The sequence below is a fragment of the Podarcis vaucheri genome (assembly GCF_965113315.1).
Source record: "Podarcis vaucheri genome assembly, chromosome: 13".
NCBI lineage: Eukaryota > Metazoa > Chordata > Lepidosauria > Squamata > Lacertidae > Podarcis > Podarcis vaucheri.
Window position 1 is genome coordinate 25,563,199 of NC_138751.1, and position 18,641 is coordinate 25,581,839.

General features: G+C 43.7%; 2 protein-coding genes across 2 annotated transcripts; one reads left to right on the plus strand and one right to left on the minus strand.

Moving 5' to 3' along the window:
* Nucleotides 1–2,966: 2,966 nt before the first annotated feature.
* LOC309516573 (olfactory receptor 14A16-like) lies at nt 2,967–3,920 on the plus strand (the record flags this gene model as incomplete). The annotated part of the gene is made up of 1 exon (XM_082195334.1): nt 2,967–3,920. The coding sequence occupies one exon, from the start codon at nt 2,967–2,969 to the stop codon at nt 3,918–3,920; it is 954 nt and encodes a 317-aa protein (XP_082051460.1).
* Nucleotides 3,921–7,940: 4,020 nt separating this feature from the next.
* Nucleotides 7,941–8,927, minus strand: LOC309516574 (olfactory receptor 14A16-like; the record flags this gene model as incomplete). Its single annotated transcript, XM_082195335.1, has 1 exon — nt 7,941–8,927. One exon carries the CDS (start codon nt 8,925–8,927, stop codon nt 7,941–7,943), a length of 987 nt encoding a protein of 328 aa, XP_082051461.1.
* Between the last annotated feature and the right edge of the window lie 9,714 nt (nt 8,928–18,641).

An 18,641-nucleotide genomic window follows, 5' to 3' on the forward strand; every position in this document is an offset into this window, starting at 1 on the left:
AGAGGCTGCATTTCTAAGCCTCTCTCTGTGAATATTGAATAAAAAGCATTGGTAGAACTTTCCTTGTCTTATCCATTCCTGGCAACCTGCTGTGGGGGGTTGGATCCTCTGATGCCTGACACCACCTTGGGAATCATTCAACTGATAGAACTTTGAAGTAAATTAATGTAATCAACATGTCATGTGATCTGACATGCAAAAGTGTGAATGGAGCAGCTGAGGTGGTGGAATGCAAGAAAACTTTGTGACACAGGGTGAATTTGAATCTGCCAATCTAAATTGATCTGGAAGTTGTAACTACCAATTGTAAAGGTAGGTAAAGATAAAGGACCACTGGACAGTTAAGTCCAGTCGAATTCTACTATGGGGCTTATGGGGCTCATCTACACTTTCAGGTCAAGGGAGCTGGCATTTGTCTGTAGACAGCTTTTCTGGGACAGCTTTTCATGTGGCCACCATGACTAAAACACCATAATGAATGCCAGATCACACATAAATGTATTTTACCTTCCTGCCACAGTGGTATCTATTTATCTACTTGCGCTGGTATGCTTTCAAACTGCTAGGTTGGCAGGAGCTGTGACAAAGCACTGGGTTCGCACAGTCCGTCGCACGGATTCAAACTGCCGACCTTATGATCAGCAAGCCCAAAAGACTCAGTGATTTAGACCACAGTGCCACCCGCATCTCAAATATCAATGATTGGTTTCAGGTAGTTCCCAGGGATGGCCCAAGATATTTTGCTGCCTGGGGTGAGCCTAAACCTGTGGGTCCCATGTAACCAGATGAGGACACTGACCAATCGCCAGGTGATAATGACTAAGCAAGTCTTGATCTCTGAGAAAAGATTATCAAAAGGATTGATTGCGAAAAAGAGTTGATGAACAGTGATGGAGAAAGTGTAGAAAAGAAGAGACAAAGTATACATATTCTTGGAAGCAGAGGGTTTAGATTCCCAATGTGCCTTGCTGTTCTAGCTGGTAGAAGAAGCCATAATATACTTCCATTTGGTTCCAACATCCCAGCCCTCAATATGCTGATACAAAGCTTGCTCTCTACATCCTGCAGTCTTTGCATGCCTTACTTTATGCCTTGCCATGCAAAGATATACATAAATAAAGAGATTACTAAACCAACAATACTTACAGAGCTAAATTCAGCGCAGTCTTCAGCATATGTGCAGCCAGGGCGCAAGGACCTGGCTGCACAAGGATCAAATTTAGTTTAGCCCCCAAATTAACTTTTATTATGCTTATGTCAGACACAATGTTTATGCCTTATCTCTTGTTTATGAAAGAAGGGAGGACAAATAAACAAACTTTATTTACAACACATTTATTATACTTAAGTGTACAACACCACCACACATAAACTTGTAAGTATTGTTTAGGCACCTACTTAGGAGAAACATCAGTCGTGTCAAAGGTGCTGCTGACCCCGCTGCCGCTTAGCAGCACATATCAATGCAATATATAACATAATATTTTGATGTAAGAGTTAATTTTGTGTGCATGGTGCTGTTGAGAATGACAAGGGCTGCCACTGTGAATGACAAGCACCGTCATTGAGTCAAGTGCCACCATTGTGAATGACAAGGGCCGCCACTGGCATGGCACATCTTTGGTAAATGAGTGCACAAAGTCGAAAGTCCTTTAGTGAAACAGTAGGTATACATTTCGGTAATACCTAGGTATATATGTATTTTGTTTTTCTAACTTGATCAAAATTATTTATTATTTCATAACATGTAGATAGTTAAGAGCTTAGGTGGCTTCAGTGGCGGGCACCTAGCACCCCCTGAATTTGGTGCCCAGGTGTCCCGCACCCCTTGTAAAGACGGCCCTGGCTAAATGGAAGAAGACTTTGAGGCTTTTGGATTAAGGCTGGTTGCTTGTCTGAGCTGTTTGGAGGCTTGATTTGGAGAGTTAGATTGTGAATGTAGCTGTATGCTCTGCTAGAGCACATGGTCTGAGGGAGAGGGGCTACTACTGAGAGGAAGCCAGGCTGAATAAGGAAGTGAGTTGGAGGAGTTCTATTTAGCTGCTTATAGTTTATGGGAACTCATGAACAGGACTTGCAAACATGGCAACTCATTGCACATAGTGCTCCTCTGTTTCCATATCATCAATATCTTTGGCACATCCACAATAATCTCTCCAAAAGTCCCCAAAGGAGGTAGGCTTCCCTTAATAGGTGGATGAATCCCGATGCTGACTGATCTCTACCACATAGTGAATGGACTAGACCCCAAAGAGACCTGAAGCCCATCTGGAATAAGATGGCCTCAAGTAAGCCTAGTTCATTCGAGGGCCTTATTCATCTCAAACATACATTCAGCGGCCTGTCAGATATAAAGCCTACTGGGTTGAGTAAGCAATAATACCCTCCTAAGGCTCAACAATATTCATGAATGAATGGGCCCAGTTTACTCAATTGTCCAGGAGGGCTAACTCTTAAGTCACACTGTGCCACAGGCTAGGTGAATCCAGTTCTGTCACCATGCCCAAAATACAGACTGGTCCTTGATCTTGTCCCCCCCCCCCACAACTAGGAATACCACCCACAAACCCTACCAAAGACCTTTCCTACTCCTCAGCTCCATTCAAGGGTGGGGGTGTCAACATTCAATCATATAAACAGAGTCATCATCAAAACAATGCTTTCAAGTTAAATAACAGCCATTGAATCACAGTCATTATGAGCACATGACTCCCAAAATGTGTCTGACTTAGTGCGGCTGAGCTGCACTTAACTCCTGAGAACTGAACCTTCTGGGTACAATTAAAAATGAGATATCAATAAAGTTCATTAGTACAATTTTTATTTCCATCACCACTGCCAGAAAGGGAAGGATATTTTGTCCAAAGAGAACCACTCCATTTCACAAATAGATACAATCAAATGAAAAAAGAAGTCGTGCTGCATCTTTCTTTGCACAGGTAACAAATAGAACTCTGAACAATACAATGTTGAACCAGTCAAGAGTGAATGGATTCCTTCTGCTCGGATTCTCTGAGATGCAGGAGCTGCAGATATTCCACATTATTTTTTTTGTCACAGTGTATTTGGTGGCCTTCATAGAAAACCTTCTCATCATCACAGTCATCATTTATAGCCATCAGCTTCATACACCCATGTACTTTTTTCTGGCTAATCTGTCATTACAAGACTTTGGTTCCATATCTGTTACAGTTCCCAAGTCCATTGCAAATTCCTTGACGAAAAACCAAGCCATCTCTTACTCTGGCTGTGTTTGCCAAGTATTCTTCCTTGTTTTCTTCATGGTCTCCCATTTCATCATTCTTGGTGTCATGGCATATGATCGCTATGTTGCCATCTGCAATCCACTGCATTATGAGACTATCATGAACAAGAAAGCTTGCATTCAGATGGCAACCAGTGCATGGATCGGTGGACTTTTCTATTCAGCAATGCACACTGGAACAACGTTCACTGTGGAGTTCTGTTCTAATGTCATCAATCAATTCTTCTGTGAAATCCCACAACTGCTAAAGATCTCTTGCTTTGACTCATATATCAATGAAGTCCGGGTTCTGATTCTGGGGTCTTGTTTTGGCTTTGTTTACTTTTTTCTAATTGTTTTTTCTTATGTTCAGATCTTCAGAGCTGTTCTGAGAATCCCATCCAGTCAAGGGAAGCAAAAAGTCTTTTCAACTTGCTTGCCTCATTTTATTGTTATCTCCCTGTTTATGGTAAGTGGCATGTTTGTCTACCTAAAGCCAACATCTGGGTCCCCATCAGCATTTGACTTCTTGGTTTCTATGTTCTACTGCATGGTGCCACCAATAATGAACCCGGTCATCTATAGCATAAGAAACAGGGAGCTCAAAATTGCATTCTGGAAGCTGCTTGTCAATATTTTCCCCCAGTTCTTAGGCAAAACCCACTCTTCATTTTAGCGAACAGTTGCAGTTGCCTAGATGGCTTGCATAAGATTTGTCCTATCGTACATCACTTTACTCAGAAGCAGGTATCATTGGATTGAATGGGAATTAATCCCAGGAAAGTGTACTATGGATTGTAGCCTTATATTGCATGTTGAATTCATCTCTATAAGGCTTTATACCAGCAATGACTAATCTGTAGCTCTGCAGATGTTGTTGAAGTACCACCTCTGCCTCTATAGCTACACCAGGACACTACTTCTGGTTTTGCGGAGTTCATAAACTAAATTGTTCTTAAACAGGACTGTTCTTAAACCGAGGTACCACTCCTCTCTCTCTCTCTCTCTCTCTCTGTGTGTGTATTGTGTGTAATATTAAAATCAATGAGACACAGTGGCAGATTATTGTGGATAGGACTGCAATTTCCAGCTGAAATCAAGACAACCTAAAACTGATTTAACACAAATGCTAGTATTGAATTACAAATAGTAACATGTTTACATTTTTCTCTTTAAAAGATTATATTCATTTTATTTGAATTAATTATAATCCTTTGGAAATGTAAATTGATAGATAAAATGTAATTTATTTCAGGTTACCTGTACACTTGTACACTTTTACTGTATGTGCTGTGAATTTTGGCTTATTCACTTGTTTTTAATTCACAATTTGTGAGTATCATTATATAGATGCTATTTTTCCCCATCACAAAACCATATACATATAGAAAGCAGGATGCAGAATGATCCTTTTGTAGCCATTACTCCTGCTTTCCAATGGCCCCACATCCCAGCACTGTTTTTCCCATGCAGTTTATATTTAGCAGAATTGGAAATAGAGCCATAGGTAGAAACTGGATAAACAAATGGTCATTGGTGAAGAACAGGTTCACAATAGTCAAACATGGTTTCTATTGTGCCTTCATCCTAGGAAAAGTGGGATTAAATGTTTTATGGGCGAGCATGGCTAGAATAAGCTTGCCACAGTCTAAGTAAACTGAGAGATACAACAGAACAACCCACATTAATACCCCTAATGAAGATGAGAGGAATTTATACTGATATCCTTTAGATACCCAGTTGTGGAGGCCAACACAGACCTTTACTTGGCTCTTGAAACTCTCCACTGGCTGCACATCATCACCAGCCAGACTCCCTCCCCAACCCTGCCTCACACATTTTTTGAATGTTTTCACTGGCTGGAATGAGTCCTTGAGCTCTGATAATGCCTTTTTTTGTAGCTGGAGCTTACAGAGTGTTGTGTGAGAGTGTAGAAACTAGCCTATTATGCAGAGGTAAAATTCACAGTCATTGCTACACCCAGTTTTGCTCTAGACGTGCTACCATAGCTGTCAACTTTTCCCTTTTCTTGTGAGGAATCCTATTCGGAATAAGGGAATTTCCCTTAAAAAAAGGAAAACATTGACAGCTATGCATGCTACATGGCCCCTGAAGGTTTCCAGAGATGCAATATGGTGCTTGGCTGAAAACACCACCCCTGCTTTAGACCTAAGCATTATTCTGGCTTTAATATTACACATTTGGAAGCAATAGAATGTATAAAAGTGGGACATTTGGAAACTACTGTAAAGCAGATTATCTTAATCAGCCTCTGATTTAAAAGAAACACACACAAACAAATAATTTCTTATGGCTTGTGCTTTGGTTCACCAAAGTTAAAATCAAAAGGATCCTGTTTTCACACCTTTCCATTGCTTCTGCATTACATAAAGATACAAATGATTATCCAAACTCAGTGTTTTAGATACAGAAGGGGTGAGAGCAAAATATACCGCTGAGCTAGCAGGAGATGTAGACTCTGAATGGTCCTTGATGCCCCGGCTGGCAGAAGAGAGCCTAATATACTTCCATTTCTTTCCACAGTCTTAGCACTCAGTATGCTGATACAAACAGTGTTTTCCCCTTTAATGAAAGACATTCTGCCATCTTTGTGTGCCCTACTTTATGTATAGCCATGGATGGACAGACATAAAGAAAGATAAAGTCAATTAAAATACTAAACCAAAAATGCTGCTGCTGCTGAAAGGAAGTACAATATGGCCTCTGGTGTCAGCCAGAGTATGAAAGACCACTGGGATCTGGGCCCTGAAGTTACAGACAGACAGGATTTCTAATTATGTGAAGTATGCCATCATGGACTGGCTAGATACAGAACAGTGGTGTGAGGCACCAGCTGAAGAACCAACAAAGGAACCCCCAGGGGAAGAAGGTTCAGAGTCAGGTGGTTGGTGGTGGGATGATGATGCACGCTCAGAGGAAGAAGAAGGAGCAGACTGGGAGAAGGATGTGTCAGAAGCTGAAGAGGCAACAGGGTTTACTGAGCAGGAAGAGGCTGTGAAAGAGAGCCACATAGCTCAGTTGGTAGAACTTGAGACACTTAATCACAGGATCATGGGTTCAAACCCCATGTTGGGTGAAAGATTCCTGCATTGCAGGGACTTACACAGGATGACTGTTGTGGTCCCTTCCAACTAGTCTATGATCCTATTATTCTACCCAGGTCATCACTATAAGAATATAAAAAAACCTTGGTACTTTTTCAATAGATAATACATTTTCAAATGTCATTGCTTCACCATTTTAGACATGAAGGGAAAAGGTTAACTTCATGTTTTGTACTTCTGTTCGTAACAGTAGTCAGCTCCAGGCTCATTGTAGGCAGGTAAATGAGAACTGTTTGAATAAAAAATAAATCAGTCTTTTAAAATTATTTATTTGCATTTTTTCTGTCTATTTGCATTAGTCAAACTTAAGAGGTGAAGCAACAAAATTACATAGAGTTCTGTTATACATGTCTCCCCACCCAGCCTGACTAATTAGGGCTTATGATTCACATTATTTTGGCCATTTGAACATTATTTCCATTCTTAAAGTTTTTTTTTGTTGAGCATACTTTCTCATTGTTTCTGGTGAAAATAACTAGATACTTTTCTTACCTTATTTATTTAAACTATTTAAATTATTTAAAATTAAATGAAAAATAAGCAAAGCACTCTGGAACAATCTGCAAGAATCACAGGGCAGTTGCTGCATAACATGCACTAAAAGGTCTCCACCTTTTAAAGTCACCTATATAAGTTATGAAACATTTGTCCTCTGTCTAATCAGAAATTTGGTGGGTGCATTCCTTTCTAAAGAATGCCTGAAAAAGTCATGCTATCTGAATACAAAACGCTGAAGTTACAGACAGCAGACTGGCAATGTCTCTTGATGAAAGGGCTGCAGGATGGGATATGAATTGGGCAAATGAAAACAAAATAACTAATTCCAAATAAGTTATTTAAGACAATGAAAACAAAATAAAATAAAAAATTATACAAGACACAAAAGAGATTATGGAAAGAAGAGGAATGAAAGCATCAGAGGTTGATGTACAGAAGCAGTTTGAACTAACCTTTGCCGTGCTGCACATCCTTAGAGGGAGGGTGTTTAGAGTTCCAATGGTCCTTAGTGCTCTGACTAGTAGCAGAGACTTAATATGACTCCATTTGATTCCACAGTCCAAGCCCTCAATATGTAAAAACAATATTTTTTCTCCTCTTTAATGAAAAACACTGTCCCAACTCAGTGAAAGGACATCACAGCAAGAGGAAGACAAGCCTAACCCCATTCACTAGCCAGAGGAACAGTAGCTTCAAGAAGCTTGCTTCTATGCTCACTGTCAGAAAGAATACTCAGTTCAAATTGCCATTTCCATGTTCTGGGTCAACAGAGGATGAGGGAGATATGTCCTATTCCCATCCATCTGGCAGGGGATTAAGGTCTGCTGGGTTGAGTGGGTGTTCAGCCAGTTGTAGGCTGCCTTGAAATTATTTCCCACAGTTCAGTTGAAGAGGAACAGCACAGTAAATATATTAATGTAAGATCAATTCAACAGGCTACGTGATCAGAGAAGTGAAGTGTGAACAGTACAACTGAGCTAGGGAAATTCAAGAAGATATTGTGACACAGGGGGAATTTTGAATCTACATGTCTAACAAGGACAGTGTGTTTCAGGAGCGCCCTATGATTCTACTCACAGAGAGAGATTTCCTGTTTTCAGAATAAGCCTGGAAAAGATATTCATAGAAGAGGTCTTCAAACCCAACAGCTTTGATAAAGAATTTTTAATCTCCTTATTTCGCATGCTGTAGATTATTGGATTGAACATGGGTGGTATAATGGTATACATCACAGTTAAGGCAATGTCAAGAAATGATGGGGTTTTAGAAGGAGGCCTGAAGTAAGCAAAACTTCCTGTGAAGCAAAATATGGAGAAGACCACAAGGTGGGGAATGCAAGTGGAGAAGGCCTTTTTCCTTCCCTGAATAGAAGGAATTTTCAGAACGGCCATGAAGATGTGTATATAAGTGATGACAATGAAGGCAAAGCAGCCAGCCAGCAGGATTATACTCACTACCAAAACTCCATTTTCTATTAGGTATAAATTAGAACATGCAATTGTTAGCAACGATGGGACCTCACAGAAAAACTGGTTGACAATATTTGAGCAGAATGGAGTTGCAAAAGTTGCACTAGTGTGCATGACTGCATAGAGAAGGCCAGCAACCCACACACCAGCAATCATTTGAGTGCAGAATGTCCTATTCATCACCATTTCATATTGTAATGGATTGCAAATGGCGACATATCGATCGTATGCCATGACTGTAAGGAGAGCAATATCAGATGATAGAAAGAATAGAAGTGAGAGGACTTGAGCAGCACATCCCGCAGAAGAAATGTGTCTGTTATTCATGAGAGAATTGGCCACGGAATTAGGAATAGTGACTGAAACAGTACCTAGGTCCTGGATGGCCAAGTTCATCAGAAAGAAATACATGGGAGTGTGAAGTTTCTGGTCAAAGGTGACTGCAGATATTATGAGAAGATTCCCTAATACAATTGCCAGGTACAATACCAGAAACAGAGAGAAGTGTAGAATCTGCAGTTCCCGTATTGATGAGAACTCAAGGAGTAGAAAGTCAGAGACAGAAGATTTGTTGTCTTTTTTGGCATTCATGACTAAAATGCTTGCTGAATCTGAAAAAAGAGATAAACATTAGATTAAATCATCTTTTGAAAACAAATATTGACTCTCTATAGATAATACATCATTCTCTTAAAATAAACTACTATTGTAGTAGATGGTGCTGCTTGTTACAACCAGTTTTGTTATAGCACATCATTCAAACCAGGACTAGTAGTTAAGCTCTCTCCTCCAGGGGAGCCCGGCCAGCCAAAATGGCACTTGGAGGGTGAAAACCAGGTGCCCCTCTTCCAAGGCTTGGAGAGGGGCACAGAGAGGCCTGTTTCATCCCTCCTCAAAAAATCATGCCTGGGGCCATGGCCCCTCTGGCAACACAGTGTACATTGAGTTTAAAAATATACAATAAAGATAAAAACAGTTAAAACTTGTTGCGTGTTGAGGTCCACCAAAACCCCCTTCCCAATAACTCACACATCACACATAATTTTTGTTTAAGGTTTTTGGCATAATTTTGGCCACAACTTTATTTAAATACAAATTGAGAGTGGTTGCTTAGGCATTGGTTATGACTATCTGTCCCCTCCCGCCATGGGGGACAGCACTGACTCCCTAGTCAGTCCCGGAGGAAACAAGGGACAGAGTCAGCTGGAGCTGCGTCACAGGCCCTCAGCTACTCCGCGCTTGTTCCTTGAAGCTTACGCGGCCCGCACCCTGCTCCAAGGGTTTGGACGAAGGGGATGGTAAGCTTCAGAATTCCTTTAATGGAATACCCGTCTGCAGCAGCATTGGAGGGGCAGGCACAGCCAATCCATACCCCTCCACCAACCAATTTAACCAATGCCTAACCGCCAACCTTACAAGTTGTGACGATTTGCTAAGCAGTAGGCAAAACCCAAAAGGCACGCACTAATCAGCCAATTGGAAAAATTCCTACTGGGCCCCCGCACCAAGGCGAACGACCCCATGACAGGCAGAGCAAGGTCAAGGCGCAAGCCCAAGCAAGGGAGGGCGGGCGGGAGATCCGGTGTCCACAGCAAAAGAGAAAGAGAAAGCTGTGGACCCTGCTTATAAAGCCATTGATCCCACCCCTAAATTGGCAACATCCAAATTGCCCCAGTAACAACATCCTCCAGTCTGCTCCCAGGCCTCTAGCCATCTATGGCCTGGTCACTAACATGGGGTTTTGTTCGGCCCCAACCGCAACACGTGCTCTCTTTTGATGTGAACACGCTTTGCGTGTTGAGGTCCACCAAAACCCCCTTCCCAATAACTCACACATCACACATAATTTTTGTTTAAGGTTTTTGGCATAATTTTGGCCACAACTTTATTTAAATACAAATTGAGAGTGGTTGCTTAGGCATTGGTTATGACTATCTGTCCCCTCCCGCCATGGGGGACAGCACTGACTCCCTAGTCAGTCCCGGAGGAAACAAGGGACAGAGTCAGCTGGAGCTGCGTCACAGGCCCTCAGCTACTCCGCGCTTGTTCCTTGAAGCTTACGCGGCCCGCACCCTGCTCCAAGGGTTTGGACGAAGGGGATGGTAAGCTTCAGAATTCCTTTAACGGAATACCCGTCTGCAGCAGCATTGGAGGGGCAGGCACAGCCAATCCATACCCCTCCACCAACCAATTTAACCAATGCCTAACCGCCACAGAGCCTTAGCTCACCGCCAAACCACTCACAAATGCAACCCTTCCTTCAATCCCAAAAGCAACCATAGCCAACCAGGTGTCGTTCCCTATAGGGGAAATATTCACCCTAAAGCTGGCAGCAGCCTTGAAGGTAAGCACAGGGTGCAAAATCACGGAACCACCTGAAGCAAAGCCTATTTTACTTTATTATTTTTATTTTATTTTATTTTATTTTTATTTTTATTTTATTTTATTTTACACTTCCTTATTAACATGCTTCCCGGCCTCTTTGGTGGTAGTTTGTCTAGGCACTGGTTCCTGACTAGCTGCACCTGACCTCAGCAGGGCAGCACTGACGACTGGGCCCCACCATATCGTCAGTACCAGCAACATTGTGGGGGAGCAATGAATCCCAAGGCAATCGCATCCCGCCAGGTGTCGTTCCCCATAGGGGAAAGATGCACCCCCCATCTGCCCCAAAGAGGGGAACAGACTTGAAGAAAATAGCAGGGTGCAGTATCACAGAACCACCTAAAGCAAGGACCTATTTTATTTTATTTGTTATTTTATTTTATATGTTATTTTATTTTATTTTATTTATTTTATTTATTTTATTTTATTTTCCACCGCCATATTAACATGCTTTCTGGCCTGCTCGGTGGTAGTTTGTCTAGGCATTGGTTCCCGACTAGCTGCACCTGACCTCAGCAGGGCAGCACTGACGACTGGGCCCCACCATATCGTCAGTTCCAGTAAACAGCATGGGGGAGCAATGAACCAGGATCAGACTCAAGCTCACCCCCAAATGCTCCCAGGGACTCTTGCATGGCCCTACCCCTCAGAAAGGGGTCAACAAAAGCATGGCGAATCCTTGGATTCCCTTAATGGAACATCTTTGCGCATTGGAGGGGACAGGTGCTCCAACCCCCCCTCCAGACCACCTTGAACCAATGCCTTAAATTATTTTGAGTCCAGGGAGAGCTGCCATCAACTCAATCCAAGCCCTCTTGCAAGCAGGAATGCAAACTTATGCTGGAGGAAGACAGCAAACATTCTCGCCCAGCTGTACCACCAGCATTGCGGGAGGACCTGCACAGGTCACACTCGACCGCACCAAAGGAAGGACCTCCTCCCAAAGCATTCCCCATCTGGACATCCAGTATATGTTCACATGGGCAGGAAGACTGAGATGGCGCCCCAGTCCAGACTTGTCAGCGCACTTGCCAGCCCAGTGTACAGTGCTGTGGCCCAAATGTGCACCGCTGCTCCTATGAGAAAAGGAAATAACAGACAAGCATCAGCACAGACATCATTGTGACACTTCCATTGTGACCCTTGTCAGCGTCAAACTTCCAATGACCCGTATTCACAATCCTGTCTACTGACAGGCCCCCAGTGTGCAGCCTTTGCAGCAGCACCTAATCGTAAGGAATGAGGCGTGTTCAGCGGTAAGCAAGCCGCAGGCCGTAATAACTGGTGCACGACGTAAGCACATTGATGCCTGGCTAACGGGAACCCATTTTCATGCACTAGGAGCGGGCCAGCCCCCAGGGAATAAAAAGCCAAATATTCTGTTATCCATAACTGGGCAAGGGCCCTCCTCATCTGTAATGGGAAGCCTGATTGTGGCACTCCTGCCCACTAAGTCTGTTTTAGAGTTCCCAACTCTAATGACAAGCTCCAAAGCAGATAAGGATAAGTCCTGAAGCAATAAGCCTCCAGACTCTCAGCCCTGTGCTGGCTCCAACAACCATTTCCCCAACCCTCAGTGCGAAAATGCAATGGACTACTGAAAGGAGTCTCGCCTTGATCTTTTACCAGCAGACAAGTTTTAACTTGTTGCAGATCCTGCATAGGTAAAATTGACCGACTTCCTGCCCACTGTCCTATGAGGTTGGAGCCTATTCCAACCTTCCAAGGCCCTGCGCATTACAAACTTTATGCAAGGGTCTCTGAAAAATAAAGCTTCAGTATAACAGACATTGCAGCGGACTGAATTCTGATAGTTATAACAGCACGCCCAATCTGCGGCAGGTGGACCAAATACTGCAGGATCTGCTCAGAGGATGGGGGCCAGTTCCTCTGAATGGCCGCGGACTGCCAGCTTAAGGCTAAGAAATCCATCCAGGCCTTCCCATAAGAGCTAGAAGCAGAAGGGGAAATGGAAGCTGCTGCTCTCTGAAATTACTAATTGTTGTCAAAATGCCACAGGTGGTCTGGAAAAGTCTGGCAGTAGCTGAGTGTCTGGAGCCCAGGATCTGAAGCGCTCCATCTGAAAATGGGATACAGTGTCAGAGACATCATTAGAGGATCCCGTAATCAGGAGAGCAGAAGCACAATATTAAACCTTAAGCTGCGCAGCTCCAACACGTGAGCGGAGGGGCGGAGACTCTGCTGGAGCATGAGGACTGTTTTGCCAAGACGCTCACCACTACCTGGTTATCAGACCAAAAGCAGATCCGATGGTCACTGAACTCCTCGGGCCACATGTGAACTGCTGCTACAATGGGGAAAACTCAAAAGTTAGGTCACATGATTGCCTCACCATACCGGGCTTGAGGCCATGGCTTTGCACACCAGCAGCCCCTGAAATTAAAACCAAAGGGCAAAGATCCAGCAGCATCAGCATGAACCTGAAAGATCCCTGTGCAAGTATCCTGCCATGGCCAACTACTATTGCATACATATAGGAATTGCAACCATTGCATGAGATCCCATTGCATGAGCAAGGTAAGGGGACCTCAACATTTAGGAATTGCAACCATTGCATGAGAAAAGTAAGGGGACCTCAGGCCGCAGGCAGCCTGGCCTAGTGGGAAGGGAAGGGGCGGCCTGGGGCAACCACTCTGCATGCAAGATTAATTAAGTGACCCAGCAAGATCGGATCTGATGAAGCATCACTTGCTACAGAGGAAGTATTACAAAATAACTTCCTTCAAGGCAGACAGCTTCTCCATAGGCAAGTGGTATGTTTTAGCAACGATATCCAACTGGATCCCTAAATAAAATGGGAATATGGGCAAAAAGTATTGAGGTATTGCTTGCCAGCTTCCAGCCCCGCTTGGGCAGGGGGCATCTTGTGCTGCCATCATAAAACGTAAATTTACAGGGCCGACGCTGGCCAGAACCGCTAAAAAGGTCCCGACAAACTGCCGCCGAGCCAGCTTCCTTTTCAGACACACACTGCGCAATGCAAAAACACACTCCGTGCAGTGCTCACACAATCCATGCAATGCAACTATACTCTGTGCGATGCAGCTACACACTCCGTTCAATGCAACTACACACTCCGTGCAATGCAAAAACGCACTCCGTGCAATGCAAAAACGCACTCCATGCAATGCAACTACCCTCCATGCAATGCAACTACCCACTCTGTGCAATGCAACTACACACTCCATGCAATGCAACTACACACTTCATGCAATGCAACTACACACTCCGTTCAATGCAACTACACACTCCGTGCAATGCAAAAACGCACCCCGTGCAATGCAACTACCCTCCATGCAATGCAACTACACACTCCGTTCAATGCAACTACACACTTCAAGCAATGCAACTACACACTCCGTTCAATGCAACTACACACTCCGTGCAATGCAAAAACGCACTCCGTGCAATGCAACTACCCTCCATGCAATGCAACTACACATTCCGTGCAATGCAACTACACACTCCGTGCACTGCACACACCCTCTGTTCAATGCAACTACACACTCCGTGCAATGCACTCTCTGTGCAATGCAAAACAAAAAAAAAAAAAACCCCACACACTCTGTGCAATGCCACTACACCCTCTGTGCAATGCCACTACACTCTCCGTGCAATGCACACACACTCTGTGCAATGCACTCACACCCTCTGTGCAATGCACACAACATCTGTGCAATGCAAATGCAAATCTCTCACGCAATGCAATGCAAATGCAGCCCGTGCAGCGCTGTGCCCTGCAACGCAGAGAGCAAACTGCAGTGCGGGCACACAAAGGTGCTTTCTCCCGCTTGCATATTGCTAACTTGGCGCCTGTTACATCCCTCACAGTGAGGGAACCACCAAAAGGCCCTCGACACTGGACCTAAGTGTCCAGGTAGAGCAGTGGGGGAGCATGCAGCTGTCCCATATAGGGACCAATCCTGCAACCTAGGCGTTACCGGCACTATGCGCTGACCAGCTGAGCTATCCAGGATGATCCCTAAAGACCCAGGACAGCCTCACCCTGACCCCTGTAGAGGTCCAAGGTGATGTCTGAATCATGATCCCTGCTCCTCTTTGCCCTCCTCCTGGATTGCAGCCTTCGAAGATGCTTCCTTCTGGAAGAAGACACCTGGGGCGTCCACAAGTCATCCCCTGCAGGAGAGGCAAGCTCTTGAGGCATTTGCAAAAGCCCAGTCATAGTCTGCAAAAACTAAACAATGTAAGGAACTGGTGAAACCAATGCTTCGTGGACCACATGGGGACACTATTCAGGCCGGAAACGCTTCCAGGCCATCGAATTCTAGGGCAAAGCCCTAGGATCACCTGCTAGGCCAGGCATAAATGTTTCCAGTGAAATAGCAGAGTTGAGGCAGCCCACAGCTTGTCCAGGTACCCCTGCTTGCCCTTTTTGAGGGAAGCACCCCTTCAAGAAACCCAAAGTTCTTTTATCACAAATGGGCCGAACTACCCAGCAACAGAATAGCCCAAAAGGAGCAGTTTGTTTTGTTTTGTTATAACAATGGCTAAGAGGGGGATATGAACCCTGTCTCCCAGGTCCTAGTCCTACACTTTAGCCACTAAACCACAATGGCTCGCCTCTAAAATGGCAGTCGCCACTATCAGGGCAAAACAAACTTAAAGAAAATAAACTTGTTCAGAAACAGCATAGTTCAAGAGCATATACAGAGTGCTCATAGTCATTGTAGGCACTGAAAGCCTCTGCCGCCCTCTGTCTGCCTCAGATATACATTAGCAGCAACTGAGCCTGCAAGCAGGTACATTCTTATAGAGAGGTCAGAGACTTAACAATTAACTGCTACCTGTAGCAGACTTAGGCTTGGAAGTTATGCGCAGGCCGAATAGGCCTCCATGCCTCTGCTCTTGAGAATCTTAGTCTCATAGCAATATTAAAGGAACTCAAAATAGTGCTCCCGCCCAAGGCTAGATTAAAATTTGGCCAACAGCGCTGCACACACTCAAATAAAGCCAACCTTCGGGGGTGCTATAAACGAAAGTGATTCCAGCTAAGCTGGGAACAGCCCTGACTAGCCCCACAATTTACAACAGGAGAAATGGGGGAAACCTTTTTGCGAAAGAAAGGCAAGCCACAGATACAGGGAGAATCTTCCCACAGGGCAGGGTAAGGGGTGGGGTGGGAAATTGAACAGGAAAAAGGGGAATTAAATTATTTAAGGGACTAAAGAGGATTAAAAGAAGGGGGAAATAAAGAAATGTAACCAGACAATGAGAAGTTTGCATCACTGTCCTCCAGACAGTCCAAGTGCTCCATGAGATCCGGTGTCCACAGCAAAAGAGAAAGAGAAAGCTGTGGACCCTGCTTATAAAGCCATTGATCCCACCCCTAAATTGGCAACATCCAAATTGCCCCAGTAACAACATCCTCCAGTCTGCTCCCAGGCCTCTAGCCATCTATGGCCTGGTCACTAACATGGGGTTTTGTTCGGCCCCAACCGCAACACATGCTCTCTTTTGATGTGAACACGCTTTGCAAGAATTGGGCCCAGAATACTGAATACATGCCTCCTGCTGAATATAAGCCATGTGTTTGAACCATGTAGAACCCCTAAGAGCTTTCCTTCAAAGACCCCACTGATAAAACCAGAATATTTGGAATCAGGCTATCCTCAGCCCAAGTTGTGGTCGTCATTGGAAATTAAAACATGAACATTGAATTGGACCCTGTATCATTCCAGTGGCTAGTCATCGCCCTATGTTTACGAGTTAGTTACTTCAGTTTTGATACTGAATTACAGGATCAAAATATGCTTTGTAAATATGGAGGTATTAGTGAGAGGCATCTGCGCTCTGCATATTGTGATATTATCACTGCAGTAGTCATTGTATCACCACCCTGTTCATTGTTTTATTGTTGTTGTCCCCCCCTACCCAGGCAGGCAGGCAGCACTGTGTGCCTTTGCTTGACTCCAGTGTGGGGCAAATTGCACTGGCAGTGTCAGTAACAAGGGCTGGGCTGCCCACTTGCTCATGCAATGCTGCTGCATGGTGACATGAATGTACAAATGTGCATGGAGAGATGCTCACAGCTCCTCTCCTCATGCCCAGATCATTTTGCTGCCACACTGTACTAAGCTAAGACAAAGTGCTTAAGCTTTCTCCTCACTCACTAGGAGCTGAAATCAAGGCTTGCTCCTGGTTACAGGTCGTGGTTAGTGAGGACAAAGCTTAACCATTAGTCCTGGTTTGAATGATGTGCTATGACAAAACTGGCTGTATCTTAAGATGGCAGTAAAAAGAACCACACAGGAGCAAAGCGACTATAATCTTCTTTGTGCATTCTCACTGTTATAAGCAAAAAGCAGAGACTCAGTTTTGAGGTGATCATGCAGGGAATCCATGCTTAAGACACAATAAAAAAGTAATTGGTTTGTGCTCTGCCTGCCAAACCAGCAGGAAATAGATAAGCTCCAGTACTTAGAAAGGGGAGTAAAGGGCTTGTAGTTAGATGAGTTGTCTTTTATCTATCTCTCTGACCTTGAAGAAGAGAATTGTGGATTGGTGAGAAATTCCCCATTAAGGGCTGCTGTCATGGATCTGGAGCCTCTGACCAGACAGGCACCTTGTGAATGGAGCTTTGAACACAAATGAATGATGTTTTGGTAATGTGCAGCGAAGACACTTTGTCCTTGCCTCATGGTGAGGCAAGGCTCAGGTGTGTGTGTGTGTCAGCCTCTCCCATCCAATTTCCCTGTAACGGTCTGTTCGATTGATCAATCCTGGTATTTGTGTGGCCTCATTCCTCAATGTTGTTGAATAAAGGGACTTAGGGAGCGCTAGGTGGATATTTTCCTCATAACATCACTAAGCTAAGGTTTGGCTTAGTGTGTCGTACAAACCACAGGCCATTTTGTAAACTAAGTGCAGTCTATATAAGCTTTATGAGGCACCATCTATCAAGCAGAATGTCCTATTCTCCACAATACACTATAGTAGTATTTTCTTCATTCAGCTTTTAAAACAACTACCCAGGCAATTACTAAAATTAAAAATATGTAAATAACTTACTCTTTTTTTAAACAGAAAGTAAATTTCCAGATGAAATTTATTTACCACTTCAGGGTCCTTTGTATTCTTCCAGCCATTCATAAAACTTGTTCCTTTTTTTTTTTTTTAAGTTCACCTCTCCTTTTGAGGTGGAAATAAGTTCACCTCTTCTTTCTGAGACGGTGGAAATATTTGTGTACTCTTGCAGAATGATGCTTTTACTATGTAGTGGGAAATTATTCTTATAATATTTATATTCCTGGGAGTATGGTCTCAGAACCCCAACATAAACAATTGTGTTCTTGAAAGCTTGGACTCAGGAGCTCAACACAAAACAACAGTAGCATTTCTTGAGACTCGGTCCCAGGAGTCTGACACAGATGATCAATTGAGGTTCCTAAATAAATGTTAATTTTCTAGCCCTTTACTTCTGATAATAGCTTTGTATAGTTAAAGGAGAATAATTAAAAAAAGAAGAAGCCAACACGATCACTAAGTTCTTCCCAACCACTGCTTCAAATACATTTAATTCATTAAAAGGTTTAAAAGCTAAGCGTGATATCATTCATATAAATGACTGGCATGTGGTTGAGGTTAGTGGCCTTTCCTGACAAATCCACTAAATCTAATGGCACACCTAGGCATATCATGCAATCAGACAAACAAAATTGTGAAAGGTACATCTAAGCTGGAGGAATGCAAGATGCCCATGTAACACAGGATATATTTTGAATCCGCATATCTAAATTTATCTGGAAGTTGTAACTGGGCACAACATCTCAGTAGTTCCCTATGATTATAGTGTTACTGTGGTTGTGTGCCACCCCCAATCTCTGGCTGAGCAGTAACAATACTCCAGAGGGTTCTAGACACTCACCCAGAGTCTGTGTT